General features: G+C 50.2%; 1 protein-coding gene across 1 annotated transcript in view; it reads left to right on the top strand.

Annotated features, from left to right (window-relative positions):
- Positions 1-22,279, top strand: part of LOC139245654 (IgGFc-binding protein-like) — a 184,758-nt gene that overhangs the window by 50,146 nt on the left and 112,333 nt on the right. The window contains exons 6-12 of the mRNA XM_070871233.1: positions 253-390; positions 5,532-5,691; positions 7,832-8,241; positions 9,269-9,839; positions 11,729-12,327; positions 16,054-16,624; positions 20,838-21,430. Coding sequence (XP_070727334.1) covers positions 253-390; positions 5,532-5,691; positions 7,832-8,241; positions 9,269-9,839; positions 11,729-12,327; positions 16,054-16,624; positions 20,838-21,430 — 3,042 coding nt within the window. The remainder of the gene's footprint in view (positions 1-252; positions 391-5,531; positions 5,692-7,831; positions 8,242-9,268; positions 9,840-11,728; positions 12,328-16,053; positions 16,625-20,837; positions 21,431-22,279) is intronic.

The raw sequence follows: 22,279 nt of genomic DNA, 5'->3' as shown, positions 1-22,279 counted from the left end.
GTGTGCAATGGCCGCCACATGCTAAAACTCCACGCACAGGCATCTTCAGAATGTAGTTCGGGACCTGGAATATTCGGTCCTTCATTGAAACACCTGGGAACTCATCCCTTTTGGCGTGGAAATAAGTGAGGGAGTTCCTAAGATGGTTTCTGTGTTCTATGCGTTAACAGCTAGCTGATTGTGTGACGTTATCTTGACTGCTCTGATAAATCGCTCCGTTTATTCAATGCCGGCCTTGTTTGCATCCTGTAGGTGAATAGTTTCCAGGCGGTTCTCATCACCGATAGATTTCAGTCCTTCATTTTACTGAACTACGGAAATATTCAATGGACAACAGGGGAGGCAAGTGGTGGTGATGCTCAGACCGGTCTCGGTGGGACGCCAGCACAGGTAAGGAACATAGAAACATCGAAAATAGGAGCAGGAGTAGGCCATTCGGCCCCTCGAGCCTGCACCGTTCAATATGATCATGGCTGATCCTCTATCTCAACACCATATTCCCACTTTCTCCCCATACCCCTTGATGCCTTTTGTGTCTCGAAATCTATCTATCTCCCTCTTAAATATATTCAGTGACTTGCCCTCCACAGCCTCCTGTGGTAGAGAATTCCACAGGTTCACCACCCTCTGAGTGAGAACGTTTCTCCTCATCCCGGTCCTAAATTTCCTACCCCGTATCCTGAGACTGTGACCCCTTGTTCTAGACTTCCCAGCCCCGGGAAACATCCTCCCCACATCCAGTCTGTTCAACCCAATCTTCTGTTGGCCATGGTTGGGCACTTTCCCTGGTTTTAACGCCAGAAAGGAATGTATAACTGTTGCAATTCATGCATTCGTTCCTTAAATATTAGCCATTGCCTATCCACCATTAATGAATCTTCCCAATCTATCATCGCCAATTCATTCCTCATACCTTTGTAGTTCCCTTTGTTTAGCTTTCGGAATCTAGTTTCGGATTGGACTACTTCACTTTCCAACTTAATAAAGAATTCAGTCATGTTATGGTCACTCTTCCCTAAAGTTCCCCACACAACAAGACTGTTAATTAACCCCTTCTCATTACACAATACCCAATCTAGGATAGCCTGTTCCCACGTCGGCTCCTCAACGTACAAGTCTAAAAAAAACATCTCGTACACACTCCAGGAATTCATCTGCCACAGTATTATTATTAATTCCTCAGGGTTTGGCCCTTCTCCTCCCCTCAGTGGCCTGAACATTTCGGTCATGTTGTCGGGTGTCTGTTCTCCGCCCTAGCTTGATTTGTCGGCCTCGGGAATTACAGGAAAAAGCACGACACGTGATGCAGTTTAGGCTTAACCCAACTGTCAGTTTTATTAGGCAAAAACTAACTGAAAACTACAGAACTAGACTTCTGAGAGAATTGACCGAAGACATAGAAACATAGAAAATAGGGGCAGGAGTAGGCCATTCGGACCTTCGAGCCTGCACCACCATTCAATATAACCATTGCCTCTCCACCATCATGCCTTTTAATGAATCTTCCCAATCTATCATATCCAATTCATTCCTCATACCTTCATTGGATATATTCAAGAGGGAGTTAAATGTGGCCCTTACGGCTAAGGGGATCAAGGGGTATGGAGAGAAAGCAGGAAAGGGGTACTGAGGGAATGATCAGCCATTATCTTATTGAATGGCGGTGTAGGCTCGAAGGGCCGAATGGCCTACTCCTGCACCTGTGGTAGAGAATTCCACAGGTTCACAATTCTCTGAGTGAAGAAGTTTCTCCTCAGCTCGGTCCTAAATGGCTTATCCCTTATCCTTAGACTGTGAGCCCTGGTTCTGGACTTCCCCAACATCGGGAACATTCTTCCTGCATCTAACCTGTCCAGTCCTGTCAGAATTTTATATGTTTCTATGAGATCTCCTCTCATTCTTTGAAATTCCAGTGAATATAAGCCCAGTCGATCCAGTCTTTCTTCATATGTCAGTCCTGCCATCCCGGGAATCAGTCTGGTGAACCTTCGCTGCACTCCCTCAATAACAAGAATGTCCTTCCTTAGATTAGGAGACCAAAACTGTACACAATATTCCAGGTGTGGCCTCACTCAGGCCCTGTACAACTGCAGTAAGACCTCCCTGCTCCTATACTCAAATCCTCTCGCTATGAAGGCCAACATGAACACTTCCCAGAACAACAGTTTGCAATGACAGTTATACCTTTCCTGCGCTGTGTGCCACCCTCTTACAAAACCACCCATTGGCCAACTGCTATCAGCGAAGTTACATTGATTCGTTGACCCTTGTCAGACTGGCTCTGATTGGTGCCCCTTCCATCCGTCCATCTCCCATCACACGTCACCCCCCCGCAATGTGTTACTGAGTGGTGGTAACTGTGCCTCAGTTCCTCGTGACGTGTTGATTGACCTTGTTTCCCAGGGTGGTGTCTCCTTATCCCTCTCCAAAGAATCCTAGTCAAAACTACCCGTCAATACCATCCCGTTCGCAAGCGGCTACAATCGATGTTCCCAAGTATTCGTTTCCTTGTTCAATACTGAATACGTATGCTTCCACGAGTCTGTTTTAATGTTAACCCAACGGATAGTTCATTAACCATCAGGCATTGCTGCGAACGTCTTCTTCACCCAATGTAAGCGAGTGTACGAGCGTGCCTTACATACATAAGCAAAATTCGGTCAGGCAGAGTCAGCATGCATTTATGAAGGATTTATCATGTTTGACAAATTTGCTGGAATTCTTTGAGGATGTAACGAACAGGATGGATAAAGGGGAACCAGTGGATGTGGTGTATTTGGACTTCCAGAAGACATTTGACAAGGTGCCACATAAAAGGTTACTGCACAAGATAAAAGTTCACGGGGTTGGGGGTAATATATTAACATGGATAGAGGATTGGCTAACGAACAGAAAACAGAGAGTCGGGATAAATGGTTCATTCTCAGGTTGGCAACCAGTAACTAGTGGGGTGTCGCAGGGATCAGTGCTGGGACCCCAGCTATTTACAATCTATATTAACCACTTGGAAGAAGGGACTGAGTGTAACGTAGACAAGTTTGCTGATGATACAAAGATGGGAGGAAAAGCAATGTGTGAGGAGGACACAAAAAATCTGCAAAAGGATATAGATAGGCTAAGTGAGTGAGCAAAAATTTGTCAGATGGAGTATAATGTGGGAAAGTGTGAGGTCATGCACTTTGGCAGAAAAAAAATCAAAGAGCAAGTTATTATTTAAATGGAGAAAGATTGCAAAGTGCCGCAGTACAGCAGGACCTGGGGGTACTTGTGTATGAAACACAAAAGGTTAGTATGCAGGTACAGCAAGTGATCAGGAAGGCCAATGGTATCTTGGCCTTTATTGCAAAGGGGATGGAGTATAAAAGCAGGGAAGTCTTGCTCCAGTTATACAGGGTATTGGTGAGGCCACACCTGGAGTACTGCGTGCAGTTTTGGTTTCCGTATTTACGAAAGGATATACTTGCTTTGGAGGCAGTTCAGAGAAGGTTCACTCGGTTGATTCCGGGGATGAGGGGGTTGACTTATGAGGAAAGGTTGAGGAGGTTGGGCCTCTACTCATTGGAGTTCAGAAGAATGAGAGGTGATCTTATGGAAACGTATCAGATTATGAGGGGGCTCGACAAGGTGGATGCAGAGAGGATGTTCCCACTGATGGGGGAGACTAGAACTAGGGGGCATGGTCTTAGAATAAGGGGCCACCCATTTAAAACTGAGATGAGGAGGAATTTCTTCTCTCAGAGGGTTGTAAATCTGTGGAATTCTCTGCCTCAGAGAGCTGTGGAAGCCGGGACATTGAATATATTTAAGGCGGAGATAGACAGTTTCTTAACCGATAAGGGGATAAGGGGGCGGGCAGGGAAGTGGAGCTGAGTCCATGATCGGATCAGCCATGATGGTATTAAATGGCGGAGCAGGCTCGAGGGGCCGAATGGCCGTCTCCTGCTCCTATTTCTTATGTTCTTCTATTAACCCAACAGATGGTTCATTAACCATCAGGCATTACTGGTTCCCTGCGTTACATACATAAGCGGGTTATACATAATCAGTCAATATTACAATCCATACCGGAATACAGGGGAACCCCTGATTGCTCAAAACCTCCCAATATTGATAAGCCCGTTTAACCTGGACCATTTTACATGTCAGATTAATTCACTACCTTCAGTATCTCCATTCCTGACCATCAGTCTGTCTCCACTCTAATGTCCATATTTTATTCCCTTACACCGTTAATGTGTCTGGATCGGTTCCGTTGTTTGTGGCGATCCGTTTGACTGCTTGTGGTGATGGGTTCTGGATGTCCACAATTTGCACACGTAGTCGACAGGGCAAAAGATAACTCCTTATCTTTAGTGTCCCCTTCTCCAAAAATGCACGCCTTGTGGGACCCTTTGTTGTCCTGGCTTCGTGCAGACTTGGAGAATTCATTTTCCCCACCGGCCAATCAATTCAGGAGCTGCTCGGTGGGATTGTATCAATCCCTTGGCGAGCGGGGCAGGTCCAAGGGCCTCCTCGTAGGACTGCTCCTGCGCTCGCCCAAGGGGGCCATCGGCCGGTCCAGGCAGCGGGTGGTCGAGGGGGTCGTTCAGCTAGACTGCCTGCCTCTCTTCTGCGGTTACATCCGAGCCAGGGTGTCCCTGGAGATGGAGCACGCGGTGTCCACCGGTACGCTCGCGGCCTTCCACGAGAGGTGGGTGCAGGAGGGACTAGAGAGCATAGTCACCCCCGGCAACAGAATCTTAACTTGATTTAAGTTACTGCCCTCTGAGAGAAGAGATTCCTCCTCATCTCAGTTTTAAATGGGCGGCCCCTTATTCTAAGACCATGCCCCCTAGTTCTAGTCTCTCCCATCAGTGGGAACATCCTCTCTGCATCCACCTTGTCGAGCCCCCTCATAATCTGATACGTTTCCATAAGATCACCTCTCATTCTTCTGAATTCCAATGAGTAGAGGCCCAACCTCCTCAACCTTTCCTCATAAGTCAACCTCCTCATCCCCGGAATCAACCGAGTGAACCTTCTCTGAACTGCCTCCAAAGCAAGTATATCCTTTCGTAAATATGGAAACCAAAACTGCACGCAGTACTCCAGGTGTGGCCTCACCAATACCCTGTATAACTGGAGCAAGACTTCCCTGCTTTTATACTCCATCCCCTTTGCAATAAAGACCAAGACACCATGTGGCCTTTTGTGAACGTGTGTAAACCTGTTATGTTTGCAACCCGAGGCAACCTGGATCATACTGCCACCAGAGGGCATACCTGTTGGAGTTGCAAGGAATCCTAGCATCCCTTGGGAGCACGGTATATAAGCAGGCCTCCCACGCTGTACCAACACTCTGGAGCTTACTTAAAGCAGCTAAGGTCACACTTACTCATTGTCTACAGTACTCAGCCACATTACTTTATCATGAGCTTAACAACTGGCGACGTGAGCTTCACAAAACCCTGACATTGTGGACCCGTCCGGCAAGGATACTCTCAGTTTCACAAACAATTGCACCAAAAGACTTATTTCTGTTCCCTGAACAGGCTGGTTTCAACAGTGGGGACTCGACCCATTATTTCAGCATTCCAGGATCGCAGACAGCGGAGATAGTCAATGTCGAATCCACGAGCAACGTGAATGAGCCAGGCCGCTGGGTGTTCAGGACAGACGTGTTCACTGTGCTGGGAGGTTGCCTCTACAATGGTAGGAATGTGTCGCCCGACTCAATTAGTAATATTACCTTCACCAGCATAGGCAGTCCCCCCTGAACCAAGGAAGACTTGCTTCCACTCTTAACACGAGTCCTGAGGTGGCTGAACAGTCCAATACGGGAACCACAGTCCCTGTCACAGGTGGGACAGATAGACGTTGAGGGAAGGGGAGGGTGGGACAGATAGACGTTGAGGGAAGGGGAGGGTGGGACAGATAGACGTTGAGGGAAGGGGAGGGTGGGACAGGTTTGCCGCACGCTCCTTCCGCTGCCTGCGCTTGGTTTCTGCACGCTCTTGGCGACGAGACTCGAGGTGCTCAGCGCCCTCCCGGATGCTCTTCCTCCACTTAGGGCGGATTGGTCTTTGGCCCAGGGACTCCCAGGTGTGGGTGGGGATGTTGCACTTTATCAGGGAGGCTTTGAGGGTGGTCCCTTGTAACGTTTCCTCTGCCCACCTTTGGCTCGTTTGCCCGTGAAGGAGTTCCGAGTAGAGCGCTCGCTTTGGGGAGTCTCGTGTCTGGGGGACATGCGGACAATGTGGCCCTGCCCAGCGGAGCTGGTCGAGTGTGGTCAGTGCTTCGATGCTGGAGATGTTGGCCTGGTCGAGGACGCTAACGTTGGTGCATCTGTCCTCCCAGGGGATTTGCAGGATCTTGCAGAGACAGCGTTGGTGGTATTTCTCCAGCGACTTGAGGTGTCTAATGTACATGGTCTATGAATTTGAGTCATACAGGAGGGCGGGTATCACTACAGCCCTGAAGACCATGAGCTTGGTGGTAGATTTGAGGGTCTGGTCTTCAAACACTCCTTTCCTCAGGCAACTAAAGGCTGCACTGGTGCACTGGAGGCGGTGTTGGATCTCATCATCAATGTCTGCCCTTGTTGATAAGAGGCTCCCGCGGTATGGGAAGTGAGACAGCAAATGTCTGACCAACCGCCAAAGGCTCTCCATCGCAACTAAGCATCAAGCTGAACATCAGAACTTTAGAAATAGGAGCAGGAGTGGGCCATTCGGCCCCTCGAGCCTGCTCCGCCATTTAATACCATCATGGCTGATCCCATCATGGACTCAACTCCACTTCCCTGCCCGCTCCCTTATTCCCTTATCAGTTAAGAAACTGTCTATCTCTGTCTTAAATATATTCAATGTCCCAGCTTCCACAGCTCTCTGGGGCAGAGAATTCCACAGATTTACAACCCTCTGAGAGAAGAAATTCCTCCTCATCTCAGTTTTAAATGGGCAGCCCCTTATTCTAAGACCATGCCCCCTAGTTCTAGTCTCCCCCATCAGTGGAAACATCCTCTCTGCATCCACCTTGTCGAGCCCCCTCATAATCTGATACGTTTCGATAAGATCACCTCTCATTCTTCTGAATTCCAATGAGTAGAGGCCCAACCTCCTCAACCTTTCCTCATAAGTCAACCCCCTCATCCCCGGAATCAACCGAGTGAACCTTCTCTGAACTGCCTCCAAAGCAAGTATATCCTTTCGTAAATATGGAAACCAAAACTGCACGCAGTACTCCAGGTGTGGCCTCACCAATACCCTGTATAACTGGAGCAAGACTTCCCTGCTTTTATACTCCATCCCCTTTGTAATAAAGGCCAAGATACCATTGGCCTTCCTGATCACTTGCTGTACCTGCATACTAACCTTTTGTGTTTCATGCACAAGTAACCCCCAGGTCCTGCTGTACTGCGGCACTTTGAAATCTTTCTCCATTTAAATAATAACTTGCCCTTTGATTTTTTTTCTGCCAAAGTGCATGACCTCACACTTTCCCACATTATACTCCATCTGCCAGATTTTTGCCCACTCACTTAGCCTGTCTATGTCCTTTTGCAGATTTTTTGTGTCCTCCTCACACATTGCTTTTCCTCCCATCTTTGTATCGTTACACTCAGTCCCTTCTTCCAAGTCGTTAATATAGATTGTAAATAGTTGGGGTCCCAGCACTGATCCCTGTGGCACCCCACTGGTCACTGGTTGCCAACCCGAGAATGAACCATTTATCCCGACTCTCTGTTTTCCGTCTGCCAAATTTTTGCCCACTCACTTAGTTGAAACAGTCACTGCAGTGAGCTGATTAAAGATCAGACAATCGGTGTAACCGCTCCGTATTATTTTCGCAGGGACATTTATTCGGCAGGATGACAGCTTCTGGACCACCTCCAGCTGCCAAACCAAGTGTACATGTGTCTCGGGGAACTCACTGGATTGTGTCTCAGAACCATGCGACCCTTCCGAAACCTGTACCTCCTCTTCAAAAGTCTACACCTGCAAGGCCGTGTCTACAAAGACCTGCACTATATTCGGAGACCCGCACTACTACACGTTCGACGGACAGCTGTTCCATTTCCAAGGCACTTGCACCTACGTCCTGTCCGAGTTGTGCAGCTCTGACGCCGGACTACGGTTCTACAGGGTGGAGGCAAAGAACGAGAACCGGGGCAATGTGGCCGTGTCGTGGACCAGAATGGTTCGCCTGTTGGTCTATGGGACCGAGATCACCTTGCTCAAAGGGGCCGTGGATCGGGTCCTGGTAAGTTCAGGGAAATAGGACCAGTGGGCTGAATCAAGATACAAGATACTCACGGGGGGGGGGCGCTGGACAGGGTGGGTGCAGAGAGGATGTTTCCCCCTTGTGGGACAATCTAGAACTAGGGCGCATAGTTTCAAAGTGCCGCAGTACAGCGGGACCTGGGGGTACTTGTGCATGAAACACAAAAGGTTAGTATGCAGGTACAGCAAGTGATCAGGAAGGGCCAATGGTATCTTGGCCTTTATTGCAAAGAGGATGGAGTATAAAAGCAGGGAAGTCTTGCTCCAGTTATACAGGGTATTGGTGAGGCCACACCTGGAGTACTGTGTGCAGTTTTGGTTTCCGTATTTACGAAAGGATATACTTGCTTTGGAGGCAGTTCAGAGAAGGTTCACTCGGTTGATTCCAGGGATGAGGGGGTTGACTTATGAGGAAAGGTTGAGGAGGTTGGGCCTCTACTCATTGGAATTCAGAAGAATGAGAGGTGATCTTATCGAAACGCATCAGATTATGAGGGGGCTTGACAAGGTGGATGCAGAGAGGATGTTCCCACTGATGGGGGAGACTAGAACTAGGGGGCATGGTCTTAGAATAAGGGGCTGCCCAGTTAAAACTGAGATGAGGAGGAATTTCTTCTCTCAGAGGGTTGTAAATCTGTGGAATTCTCTGCCCCAGAGAGCTGTGGAAGCTGGGACATTGAATATATTTAAGGTGGAGATAGACAGTTTCTTAACCGATAAGGGGATAAGGGGGCGGGCAGGGAAGTGGAGCTGAGTCCATGATGGGATCAGCCATGATGGTATTAAATGGCGGAGCAGGCTCGAGGGGCCGAATGGCCGACTCCTGCTCCGATTTCTGATGTTCTTATAAAGGACAACAAGCCATTTGCCTTCATTATTGCTTGCTGTACTTGAACGCGAACTTCAGACGCCAAAGAAGGTTGAGACGTGAACAATGTCGGCGCCCCCAATCTCCGCGCCCACTTTAAACAATCGTCAAACCCACCTTTGCCATTTTCCTCCCTCAGGTGAATGGGACGCGGACCTCGATCCCGGTGATCTTGGGAGGCGGACGGATCCGAATTCAGGCCAGCGGATTCTCGGTGGCGGTGGGCACGGACTTCGGCCTGGGCGTGACCTTCGACGGCTCACACCAAGTCACCGTCTTGCTGCCCGCCCGTTACCGCAACGCCACCTGCGGCCTGTGCGGCAACATGAACGGCGACCGCCGCGACGAGTTCCGGACGCCGGACGGGAGCCCGGCCGGGTCGGAGGAGGACTTCGGGCGGAGCTGGAAGGTGCCGGACAACGACTCAGAGTGCCGTGACCGGTGCGGCAGCGAGTGCCAAGCGTGCACGGCCCAGCAGAGCGCGCGGTACGGAGGCCAGGATTACTGCGGCATCATGAGCCGTCCCGGCGGCAACTTCAGTACCTGCCACAGTGTCCTCCCCCCACAGCCCTTCATCCAGAGCTGCGTCTATGACCTCTGCACGAGTGATGGCTACCGGCCCAGTCTGTGCCAGGCACTGCAAAGCTACTCCGACAGGTGTCGGACAGAAGGAGTACCCACAATATCATGGAGGGTCCCAGGACTGTGTGGTAGGTCCAAGTGTCTGACTTGTGCGAGCTTGTCTTCACAATGTGCATCTTGTTTCGATTGTAATCGTGTTTGGGGTACGACCGAACTATAGGATCCTTCACGACCTACCTGTCTTTCCCGACCTCCCTCACGCTCTACTCCTCTCTACGTCTCTCAATCTCACTCACTCACGGCATTTTTGTTTCCGGAGGGAAGCAATGAAAAGCAGAGAAGTTGTGAGGAACGTAAGCATTACGGGCAGGAGTCGGCCATTCGGCCCCTCGAGCCTGCTCCACCATTCAATGAGATCACGGCTGATCTTCCACCTCAACTCCACTTTCCCGCCCGATCCCTCGATTCCCTTAATATCCAAAAATCTATCGGTCCCAGCCTTGAATATACTCAACGACCCAGCCTCCACAGCCCTCTGAGGCAGAGAATTGCAAAGACTCCCCACCCTCTTATCAACATAACAACATCAGAAATAGGAGCAGGAGTCGGCCATTAGGCCCCTCGAGCCTGCTCCGCCATTTAATGGCTGATCCGATCATGGACTCAGCTCCACTTCCCTGCCCGCCTCCTTATTCCCTTATAGGTTAAGAAACTGTCTATCTCTGTCTTAAATATATTCAATGTCCCGGCTTCCACAGCTCTCTGAGGCAGCGAATTCCACAGATTTACAACCCTCCGAGAGAAGAAATTCCTCCTCATCTCAGTTTTAAATGGGCGGCCCCTTATTCTAAGACCATGCCCCCTAGTTCTAGTCTCCCCCATCAGTGGGAACATCCTCTCTGCATCCACCTTGTCAAGCCCCCTCATAATCTGATACGTTTCCATAAGATCACCTCTCATTCTTCTGAACTCCAATGAGTAGAGGCCCAACCTCCTCAACCTTTCCTCATAAGTCAACCCCCTCATCCCCGGAATGAACCAAGTGAACCTTCTCTGAACTGCCTCCAAAGCAAGTATATCCTTTCGTAAATATGGAAACCAAAAATGCACGCAGTACTCCAGGTGTGGCCTCACCAATACCCTGTATAACTGAAGCAAGACTTCCCTGCTTTTATACTCCATCCCCTTTGCAATAAAGGCCAAGATACCATTGGCCTTCCTGATCACTTGCTGTACCTGCATACTAACCTTTTGTGTTTCATACACAAGTACCCCCAGGTCCTGCTGTACTGCGGCACTTTGCAATCTTTCTCCATTTAAATAATAACTTGCTCTTTGATTTTTTTTCTGCCAAAGTGCATGACCTCACACTTTCCAACATTATACTCCAGCTGCCTCATGGTTGCCCACTCACTGAGCCTGTCTATGTCCTTTTGCAGATTTGTTATGTCCTCCTCACACATTGCTTTTCCTCCCATCACCTCTCCCTCCTTATTGAAGAAGTTATTGATAACAAAATAATCGTCACATGTAACTTGCATGGTATAGACAACAAAAGATACCAAGTTATTTTCCCATGGTTACAAATGAAATGTAACCACTGGTTTTCTGTTTCGAAGAGGATCCCTTCGCTCTTGAACAGAACGTTCCAGTCATGTTGTAGGAGTTCGACTCATTCTAGGTTGAGCCTGAGGAGAGTTTTTCTCCAAGGGCTGACCTTGTTCTACAATTGGACGCTCTAAACATCAGACTGTTTGTCTGCCTGACTCGGACTCGGACTTAAATTCTTTTGGACTTGTTTGTGGCACGTCTGATGTAGGATTTGCCACAGGTGCGACCTTGTAGCAAGACTATCTAACTCATCAGAAATAATTGCATCGTTCTAACTTTCAGCTCCTTGCACATCTGTCGGTTAGATATGATCAATGTGAACAAGCATTATTGACCCTCTAATCCTCTGTTACATTTATGTTGGTCGCTCTACTTGATGTTGACACCTGTGTATTGTGCGTTGCAGAAATCGACTGCCCGGCCCACAGTCACTACGACCCCTGCACCACCGCTTGTCCGGCCAGTTGCTCCGACACCACGGCACCTTTACACTGCGACCAGCCCTGTACGGAAAGCTGCGCGTGTGACGACGGTTACATCCTGAGCGCAGGGACCTGCGTGGCCCTCAGTCAGTGCGGCTGCTCGTTCCAGGGCCGTTATTACAGCAGAGGGGACACCGTGGTCCTCACCGAGACCTGCAGCAGGAGATGCACCTGTGGGAACACCGCCCCGACCCTCACCTGCGAGGATTCCCGCTGCGGGCTCCACGAAGACTGCCGCCTGGTGGACGGAGTGCGGGACTGCTACCCCCGGGACAGCGCCACCTGCTGGGCGGCGGGTGACCCCCATTATCACACCTTTGACGGGAAAGCCTTTGATTTCCAAGGCACTTGCCGATACACCTTCAGCAAGTACTGCGAGCCGGCGGCAAACCTCACCACGTTCAGCGTGGAGGTGGAAAACGATCACCGCGGATCCACGGCGGTCTCCTGGACACGGCTGGTTGAAGTCGAGGTGTATGGACATCGGATCCTGGTGACCAGAGGCAACACTGGAACAGTTCAGGTAAATACCAGCAACATGTGTAAACAGAGTGTGATACCAGTATCATGCTCATAGGCAGTCCCTCGGAGTCGAGGAAGACTTGCTTCCACTCTTAAAGTGAGTTCTCGAGTGACCGAACAGTCCAATACGGGAACCACAGTCCCTGTCACAGGTGGGACAGATAGACGTTGAGGGAAGGGGAGGGTGGGACAGATAGACGTTGAGGGAAGGGGAGGGTGGGACAGATAGACGTTGAGGGAAGGGGAGGGTGGGACAGATAGACGTTGAGGGAAGGGGAGGGTGGGACAGATAGACGTCGAGGGAAGGGGAGGGTGGGACAGATAGACGTTGAGGGAAGGGGAGGGTGGGACAGATAGACGTTGAGGGAAGGGGAGGGTGGGACAGATAGACGTTGAGGGAAGGGGAGGGTGGGACTGGTTTGCCGCACGCTCCTTCCGCTGCCTGCGCTTGGTTTCTGCACGCTCTCGGCGACGAGACTCGAGGTGCTCAGCGCCCTCCCGGATACACTCCCTCCACTTAGGGCGGACTGGTCTTTGGGCCAGGGACTCCCAGGTGTCGGTGGGGATGTTGCACTTTATCAGGGAGGCTTTGAGGGAGGTCCCTTGTAACGTTTCCTCTGCCCACCTTTGGCCCGTTTGCCCGTGAAGGAGTTCCGAGTAGAGCGCTCGCTTTGGGGAGTCTCGTGTCTGGGGGACATGCGGACAATGTGGCCCTGCCCAGCGGAGCTGGTCGAGTGTGGTCAGTGCTTCGATGCTGGGGATGTTGGGCCTGGTCGAGGACGCTAACGTTGGTGCGTCTGTCCTCCCAGGGGATTTGTAGGATCTTGCGGAGACATCGTTGGTGTTATTTCTCCATTTAGATGTACACTTGAAGTGCCGTAACCTGCAGGGCTACGGACCGAGAGCGGGAAAGTGAGATTAGGCTGGGTAGCTCTTGCTCAGTCGGCACAACGCGGACACGATGGACCGAATGGTCTCCTCCCGCGCTGTAAATTTCTCTGGTGCTGTGTTAGGGGATAAAAGATAGTCACTAAAGAGGTTACTGAAGGTAGTGAATTGATTCGACATATGGTCGGGATTGTTGGGCTTATCAGTATTAGCAGGTTCTGAGCAATCAGCAGTTCCTCCTTCTCAAGGTAGGGATTGTAAGTGACCGATTGTATGTAAAATTTGTTTATGTATGTAAAGCAGGCTTATTCACTTGCTTGAATGGGTTTTAAGAAGAGGAAGCAGCAGAGTTTGTTATGTAGCAAAGCTTGATGGTTAATGAACCATCTGGTTAAATGGAGAAAGATTGCAAAGTGCCGCAGTACAGCGGGACCTGGGGGTACTTGTGCATGAAACACAAAAGGATAGTATGCAGGTACAGCAAGTGATCAGGAAGGCCAATGGTGTCTTGGCCTTTATTGCAAAGGGAATGGAGTATAAAAGCAGGGAAGTCTTGCTACAGTTATACAGGGTATTGGTGAGGCCACACCTGGAGTACTGCGTGCAGTTTTGGTTTCCATATTTACGAAAGGATATACTTGCTTTGGAGGCAGTTCAGAAAAGGTTCACTTGGTTGATTCCGGAGATGAGGGGGTTGACTTATGAGGAAAGGTTGAGGAGGTTGGGCCTCTACTCATTGGAATTCAGAAGAATGAGAGGTGATCTTATCGAAACGTATCAGATTATGAGGGGGCTTGACAAGGTGGATGCAGAGAGGATGTTTCCACTGATGGGGGAGACTAGAACTAGGGGGCATGGTCTTAGAATAAGGGGCCGCCCATTTAAAACTCAGATGAGGAGGAATTTCTTCTCTCGGAGGGTTGTAAATCTGTGGAATTCGCTGCCTCAGAGAGCTGTGGAAGCCGGGACATTGAATAAATTTAAGACAGAGATAGACAGTTTCTTAACCGATAAGGGGATAAGGTGACGGCAGGACTGACATATGAGGAGAGACTGGATCGACTGGGCTTATATTCACTGGAATTTAGAAGAATGAGAGTGAATCTCATAGAAACATATAAAATTCTGACGGGATTGGACAGGTTAGATGCAGGAAGAATGTTCCCGATGTTGGGGAAGTCCAGAACCAGGGGTCACAGTCTCAGGATAAGGGGTAAGCCATTTAGGACCGAGATGAGGAGAAACTTCTTCACTCAGAGAGTGGTGAACCTGTGCAATTCTCTACCACAGAGAGTTGTTGAGGCCCCTTCATTGGATATATTCAAAAGGGAGTTGGATGTGGCCCTTACGGCTAAAGGGATCAAGGGATATGGAGAGAAAGCAGGAATGGGGTACTGAGGGAATGATCAGCCATGATCTTATTGAATGGTGGTGCAGGCTCGAAGGGCCGAATGGCCGACTCCTGCACCTGTTCCTTATGTTCTTATAAGTAGTCAACACCTCATTGATCCTTAGCACAGACTGATAGACAATGAAAACATACACTCAGTATTGAATAGCACACCCACCGAGGGCGGTGGGAGAGTCAACAGTCTAGAAAGCTAGCAAACCCTGGGACGCAAGGTCACTTCACACGTCATGAGGAACTGAGGCACAGTTGACACCGTTCAATAACACATTGCGGGAGGGTGACTTGTGATGGGAGATGGACAGGTTGGGGAAGGACCAATCAGAGCCAGTCTGATACGGGTCAACGAATCAATATAACTTCGCTGATAGCAGTTGGCCAATGGGTGATCCTGTAGGAAGGTGGCGCACCGCAGGGAAATGATAAACTGTCACTGCAAACAGTTGTCTGGGAATTGTTCATCGGGACCTTCCCGAGCATGCTCGAATAAAAACCCGGTTAAACCGAGGTCGCTATACGAGAGGGCGACGGGCGTGTATCGATTCTTTATAATCAGGCAGTCCACCTCGAGGTTAGGCGAGTGGGCAAATGCATGGCAGATGCAGTATAATGTGGATAAATGTGAGGTTATCCACTTTGGTGGCAAAAACACAAAGGCAGAATATTATCTGAATGGCGACAGATTAGGAAAAGGGGAGGTGCAATGAGACCTGGGTGTCATGGTACATCAGTCATTGAAGGTTGGCCATGCAGGTACAGCAGGCGGTGAAGAAGGCAAATGGCATGTTGGCCTTCATAGCGAGGGGATTTGAGTATAGGAGCAGGGAGATCTTACTGCAGTTGTACAGGGCCTTGGTGAGGCCCCACCTGGAATATTGTGTTCAGTTTTGGTCTCCTAATCTGAGGAAGGACATTCTTGCTATTGAGGGAGTGCAGCAAAGGTTCACCAGACTGATTCCTGCGATGACAGGACTGACATATGAGGAGAGACTGGATCGACTAGGCTTATATTCACTGGAGTTTAGAAGAATGAGAGGGGAATCTCATAGAAACATATAAAATTCTGACGGGACTGGACAGGTTAGATGCAGGAAGAATGTTCCCGATGTTGGGGAAGTCCAGAACCAGGGGACACAGTCTAAGGATAAGGGGTAAGCCATTTAGGACCGAGATGAGGAGAAACTTCTTCACTCAGAGAATTGTGAACCTGTGGAATTCTCTACCACAGAAAGTTGTTGGGGCCAGTTCGTTAGATATATTCAAAGGGCCGAATGGCCTACGCCTGCACCTATTTTCTATGTTGCTATGTTTCTAACAGAAGTCTTCCTAATCCCCCAACATTCTGCGATTCCGCGAGTGACCCAGGGTTGGAGCTGTGTAACTTTGACTTTGTTGATGTTTAATGTGTTAATTTGAACCCCCTGTGTGCAGGTAGATGGCGAGACGGTTAATTTGCCGGTGAGCTTAGAGTCGGGTAAAGTCCGCGTTACCCACACCGGATCGGCGGCCGTGTTGCGGACAGATTTTGGCCTGGGCGTCTCCTACGACTGGAACCATTACGCGGCAGTGACAGTTCCGGGGACCTATTCCGGGTCCCTGTGTGGGCTCTGCGGGGACTATAACGGGGACGCGTCCGACGATTTCGCCTCCCCCAACGGCACGGCCATCTCCGGGGCCTCGGCGTTCGGGAACAGCTGGAAAAGCCCAACCTCTGGCACTGGGTGTTCCGACGACACCGGCCCAGCGGGACCCGTGTGTGGGGAAGGAGCGCGTGGAGTCTACGCCTCGGGGAGTCACTGTGGCATTCTGAGCAACGCCACTGGGCCTTTCCGCCGATGTCACCCGGAGCTGAGCCCCGCCATTTACTCCGACAACTGTGTGTTTGATCTGTGCGCGTTGGCGGGAGACCACACCACCCTGTGCCAGGCCATTGGGTCTTACGCCTCAGAGTGTCAGAGAAGGGGAATCACCATCGGAGATTGGAGAATCGCTGCGGGCTGTGGTAATGGAATTTTACTGTTTAACTCTCACATTCTATCCCTCTGCCCGCTCTTATCCCCCACTCTAACATCCCAAGTGATTCAAGGCTGGCCCGTATTAAGAGCAATGATTCCAATTTATTCATCACGAGTGGGGCTTCACACATTGCAGTATCGGAGCACCAGTTTACAGAGAATAATTGTGCCTTATATTACCACTTACACTCTAGATAGTAGCCGCAACCCTAAATAAGCTGCACCCCGAGTCTCTAACTTGCTCTCTCCCTCCGTCTCCTGGGTGTCCCCTTCATTCATCCTGAGATCTCTGGCTCCTGAAATACTGTATTCCTAAAAAAACCTGTGTTCCTGAAATCTCCGGCTCCTGAAATCACAGAAACACGGAAATTTGCATTGCACAAGGAAGTCATTTCTGCTCCGTCCAACAAAAGGCCATCCAGTCTAATCCCAATTACCAGCTCTAGGTCTGTAACCCTGCAGGTTACAGCACTTTAAATGCTCATCCAACCATCTCTTAAAAGTGGTGAGGGTTTCTGCATCCACCACTCTTCCAGGCAGCGAGTTCCAGATCCCCACAACCCTCTGCGTAAAGAAGCCCCCCCCCTCTAACTCTCACTCCTGAAATCTTCCACTCCTGAAATTTGCTACAATCTGTGGCTATTAAGACCCCCTCCTTATTCTTACTCTCATTCATTGTACATGGAACACAAAAGGTTAGTATGCAGGTACAGCAAGTGATCAGGAAGGCCAATGGTATCTTGGCCTTTATTGCAAAGGGGGATGGAGTATAAAAGCAGGGAAGTCTTGCTCCAGTTATACAGGGTATAGGTGAGGCCACACCTGGAGTACTGCGTGCAGTTTTGGTCTCCGTATTTACGAAAGGATATACTTGCATTGGAGGCAGTTCAGAGAAGGTTCACTCGGTTGATTCCGGAGATGAGGGGGTTGACTTATGAGGAAAGGTTGAGTAGGTTGGGCCTCTATTCATTGGAGTTCAGAAGAATGAGAGGTGTTCTTATCGAAACGTATCAGATTATGAGGGGGCTTGACAAGGTGGATGCAGAGAGGATGTTCCCACTGATGGGGGAGACTAGAACTAGGGGGCATGGTCTCAGAATAAGGGGCCGCCCATTTAAAACTGAGATGAGGAGGAATTTCTTCTCTCAGAGGATTGTAAATCTGTGGAATTCTCTGCCCCAGAGAGCTGTGGAGGCTGGGACATTGAATATATTTAAGGTGGAGATAGACAGATTTTTGAGTGATAAGGGAGTGAAGGGTTATGGGGAGCGGGCGGGGAAGTGGAGCTGAGTCCATGATCGGATCAGACATGATGGTATTAAATGGCGGAACAGGCTCGAGGGGCCGAATGGCCAACTCCTGCTCCTATTTCTTATGTTCTTATTGTATTTCTGATGCTAAAAACCTATGCAGTTCTCCTGAACCGATCACTGGCTGATGCCTAAACCCAATATCCAATCGTAAAGACGCCACGCTCATCGAGCCCCGGCTTACGCAGGTTTCTGGGCTGAAGACACTCTTACAGTATCTGTTTCTGGCCATCAAGACTTGTATCTGGGGCTGTTATGGCTGTACGAGAGGAATATGTCTCCACAGGTTGAGATATGAACCCTGCTGATGGGTTTTGTGTTTCTAATTCACCGCGGCTGTTATAACGTTCCAGCACAATGATAACTGCACCTAACCTCGGTTCCCAGTCCAGCTGCTGTGTACCTGACCATGACAATCTCTTTCTCACCCCAGCCTCCTCAAAGATTGCTAAGTATCAGATAGAGGGGTTTCATGTACTACACAATTCACATCAGAAATAGGAGCAGGAGTGGGCCATTCGGCCCCTCGAGCCTGCTCCGCCATTTGTGTACATCATGGCTGATCTGATCATGGACTCATCTCCACTCCCCATAACCCTTCATTCCCTTATCGTTCAAAAATCTGTCTATCTCCACCTTAAATATATTCAATGTCCCAGCCTCCACAGCTCTCTGCGGCAGAGAATTCCACAGATTTACAACCCTCTGAGAGAAGAAATTCCTCCTCATCTCAGTTTTAAATGGGCGGCCCCTTATTCTAAGACCATGCCCCCTAGTTCTAGTCTCCCCCATCAGTGGGAACATCCTCTCTGCATCCACCTTGTCGAGCCCCCTCATAATCTGATACGTTTCGATAAGATCACCTCTCATTCTTCTGAACTCCAATGAGTAGAGGCCCAACCTCCTCAACCTTTCCTCATAAGTTAACCCCCTCATCCCCGGAATCAACCGAGTGAACCTTCTCTGAACTGCCTCCAAAGCAAGTATATCCTTTCGTAAATATGGAAACCAAAACTGCACGCAGTACTCCAGGTGTGGCCTCACCAATACCCTGTATAACTGGAGCAAGACTTCTCTGCTTTTATACTCCATTCCCCTTTGCAATAAAGGCCAAGATTCCATTGGCCTTCCTGATCACTCGGCTGGAAATACCACAAAGAGAAGTCGCTCATGAACCACAAAGCAGCTGGGGAATTTAAACGCAGTTAATTAAATAATTTTGGTATTGGTGAGGCCACACCTGGAGTACTGCGTACAGTTTTGGTCTCCGCATTCTAGGAGGGATATACTGGCATAAAAAGCGTGTGTTAGTGAATGGTGACCATGAAATTGACCGAATTGTCGGAAAAAGCCATCGGGCTCACTGATGTCCTTTAGGGATGGAAATCTACCTCCCTTACCCTGGCCTGGCCGCTATGTGACTCCAGACCCACGGCAATGTGGTTGGCACTTAACTGCCCCCTGAAATGGCCCAGCGAGACACTCAGTACCAAAACGGTAATGACAATGTCAGCGCTATGGGAGCACCTTCACCACACGGACTGCAGCGGTTCAAGAAGGCGGCTCACCACCACCTTCTCAAGGGGCAATTAGGGATGGGCAATAAATGCCGGCCTTGCCAGCGCTGCCCATAAGCCAGGAATGGATAAAGAATGATGTATAGCACTGAGCCACCAGAGCAATGCTTACCAGTTGTGTGACTGAAATATAAAACGTACAAAATATGACAGGTGATCTTATCGAAACGGATCAGATTATGAGGGGGCTTGACAAGGTGGATGCAGAGAGGATGTTTCCACTGATGGGGGAGACTAGAACTAGGGGGCATGGTCTTAGAATAAAGGGCCGCCCATTTAAAACTGAGATGAGGAGGAATTTCTTCTCTCAGAGGGTTGTAAATCTGTGGAATTCTCTGCCTCAGAGAGCTGTGGAAGCCGGGACATTGAATATATTTAAGACGGAGATAGACAGTTTCTTAACCAATAAGGGGATAAGGGGGCGGGCAGGGAAGTGGAGCTGAGTCCATGATCGGATCAGCCATGATCGTATTAAATGGCGGAGCAGGCTCGAGGGGCCGAATGGCCGACTCCTGCTCCTATTTCTTATGTTCTTATCATCATAGGCAGTCCCTCGGAATCGAGGAAGACTTGCTTCCACTCTAAACACGAGTCCTTAGGTGACTGAACAGTCCAATACGGGAACCACAGTCCCTGTCACAGGTGGGGCAGATAGACGTTGAGGGAAGGGGAGGGTGGGACAGATAGATGTTGAGGGAAGGGGAGGGTGGGACTGGTTTGCCGCACGCTCCTTCCGCTGCCTGCGCTTGGTTTCTGCACGCTCTCGGTGACGAGACTCGAGATGCTCAGCGCCCTCCCGGATGCACTTCCTCCACTTAGGGCGGACTGGTCTTTGGGCCCAGGGACTCCCAGGTGTCGGTGGGGATGTTGCACTTTATCAGGGAGGCTTTGAGGGTGGTCCCTTGTAACGTTTCCTCTGCCCACATTTGGCTCGCTTGCCGTGAAGGAGTTCTGAGTAGAGCGCTTGCTTTGGGGAGTCTCGTGTCTGGGGGACATGCGGACAATGTGGCCCTGCCCAGCGGAGCTGGTCGAGTGTGGTCAGTGCTTCGATGCTGGGGATGTTGGGCCTGGTCGAGGACGCTAACGTTGGTGCGTCTGTCCTCCCGGGGGATTTGCAGGATCTTGCGGAGACATCGTTGGTGGTATTTCTCCAGCGACTTGAGGTGTCTACTGTACATGGTCCATGTCTCTGAGCCATACAGGAGGGCGGGTATCACTACAGCCCTGTAGACCATGAGCTCGGTGGTGGATTTGAGGGACTGGTCTTCGAACAAAAACATGTTCTTACAGAATGTGGGCCTTATGTTTTTCAGAGATGGGCTGCGGGGCGAACAGTCACTACGAGCTGTGTGGATCGACCTGCCCCGCGTCCTGCGCGGACCTGGGTTCACCGTCCGACTGCCCGACCCCGTGTGGGGAGGGGTGTCAGTGCGACAATAGGTTTGTGCTGAGCGGAGGGGGCTGCCTTTCCCTGGCGCAGTGCGGATGTCTCCAGAATGGCGTCTATCGCACGGCGGGGGAGGAGTGGAGGGCGGAGGGCTGCCGGAGGCTCTGCCGGTGCGACGGAGCCACTAACACGGTGCGCTGCGTGAACGCCACCTGTGGCCCGCAACACGTCTGCGGCCTGTCGGGCGGCCGGGCGAGCTGTGTCAGTGCGTCCGCCGTCTGCTGGGCCTCCGGGGACCCTCACTACCGCACCTTCGATGGGCTCCGCTACGATTTCCAGGGCACCTGCTCCTACGTGTTGGCCGCGCTGTGCGGGGCAGTGCAATCGCCGGCCTACTTCGAAGTGGAAGTGAAGAACGAGAGGTGGCGGGAGAGCGCCGTGTCCGTCACGGCGGAGGTCCTTCTCCGCGTTTACGGAAACGTGATACATCTGGAGAGGGGGAACCGGGGGAACGTCAAGGTAAGAACATCAGAAACAGGAGCAGGAGTCGGCCATTCGGCCCCTCAAGCCTGCTCCGCCATTTAATACCATCATGGCTGATCCCATCATGGACTCAGCTCCACTTCCCTGCCCGCCCCCTTATCCCCTTATCGGTTAAGAAACTGTCTATCTCTGTCTTAAATATATTCAATGTCCCGGCTTCCACAGCTCTCTGGGGCAGAGAATTCCACAGATTTACAACCCTCTGAGAGAAGAAATTCCTCCTCATCTGAGTTTTAAATGGGCGGCCCCTTATTCTAAGACCATGCCCCCTAGTTCTAGTCTCCCCCATCAGTGGAAACATCCTCTCTGCATCCACCTTGTCAAGCCCCCTCATAATCTGATACGTTTCGATAAGATCACCTCTCATTCTTCTGAATTCCAATGAGTAGAGGCCCAACCTCCTCAACCTTTCCTCATAAGTCAACCCCCTCATCCCCGGAATCAACCGAGTGAACCTTCTATGAACTGCCTCCAAAGCAAGTATATCCTTTCGTAAATACTCCAGGTGTGGCCTCACCAATACCCTGTATAACTGGAGCAAGACTTCCCTGCTTTTATACTCCATCCCCTTTGCAATAAAGGCCAAGATACCATTGGCCCTTCCTGATCACGTGCTGTACCTGCATACTAATCTTTTGTGTTTCATGATATAATAACGGCACACTTAGAAACATAGAAACTAGGGGCAGTAGTAGGCCATTCAGCCCCTCGAGCCTGTACCACCATTCAATATGATCATGGCTGATCCTCTCTCAACACCATATTCTCGCATTCTCCCCTTACCCCTTGATGCCTTTTGTGTCCAGAAATCTATCTATCTCCCTC

Source organism: Pristiophorus japonicus, unplaced genomic scaffold (assembly GCF_044704955.1).
Source record: "Pristiophorus japonicus isolate sPriJap1 unplaced genomic scaffold, sPriJap1.hap1 HAP1_SCAFFOLD_228, whole genome shotgun sequence".
In the NCBI taxonomy this organism is placed as follows: domain Eukaryota; kingdom Metazoa; phylum Chordata; class Chondrichthyes; family Pristiophoridae; genus Pristiophorus; species Pristiophorus japonicus.
This window is presented reverse-complemented; position numbering and strand designations above follow the sequence as displayed.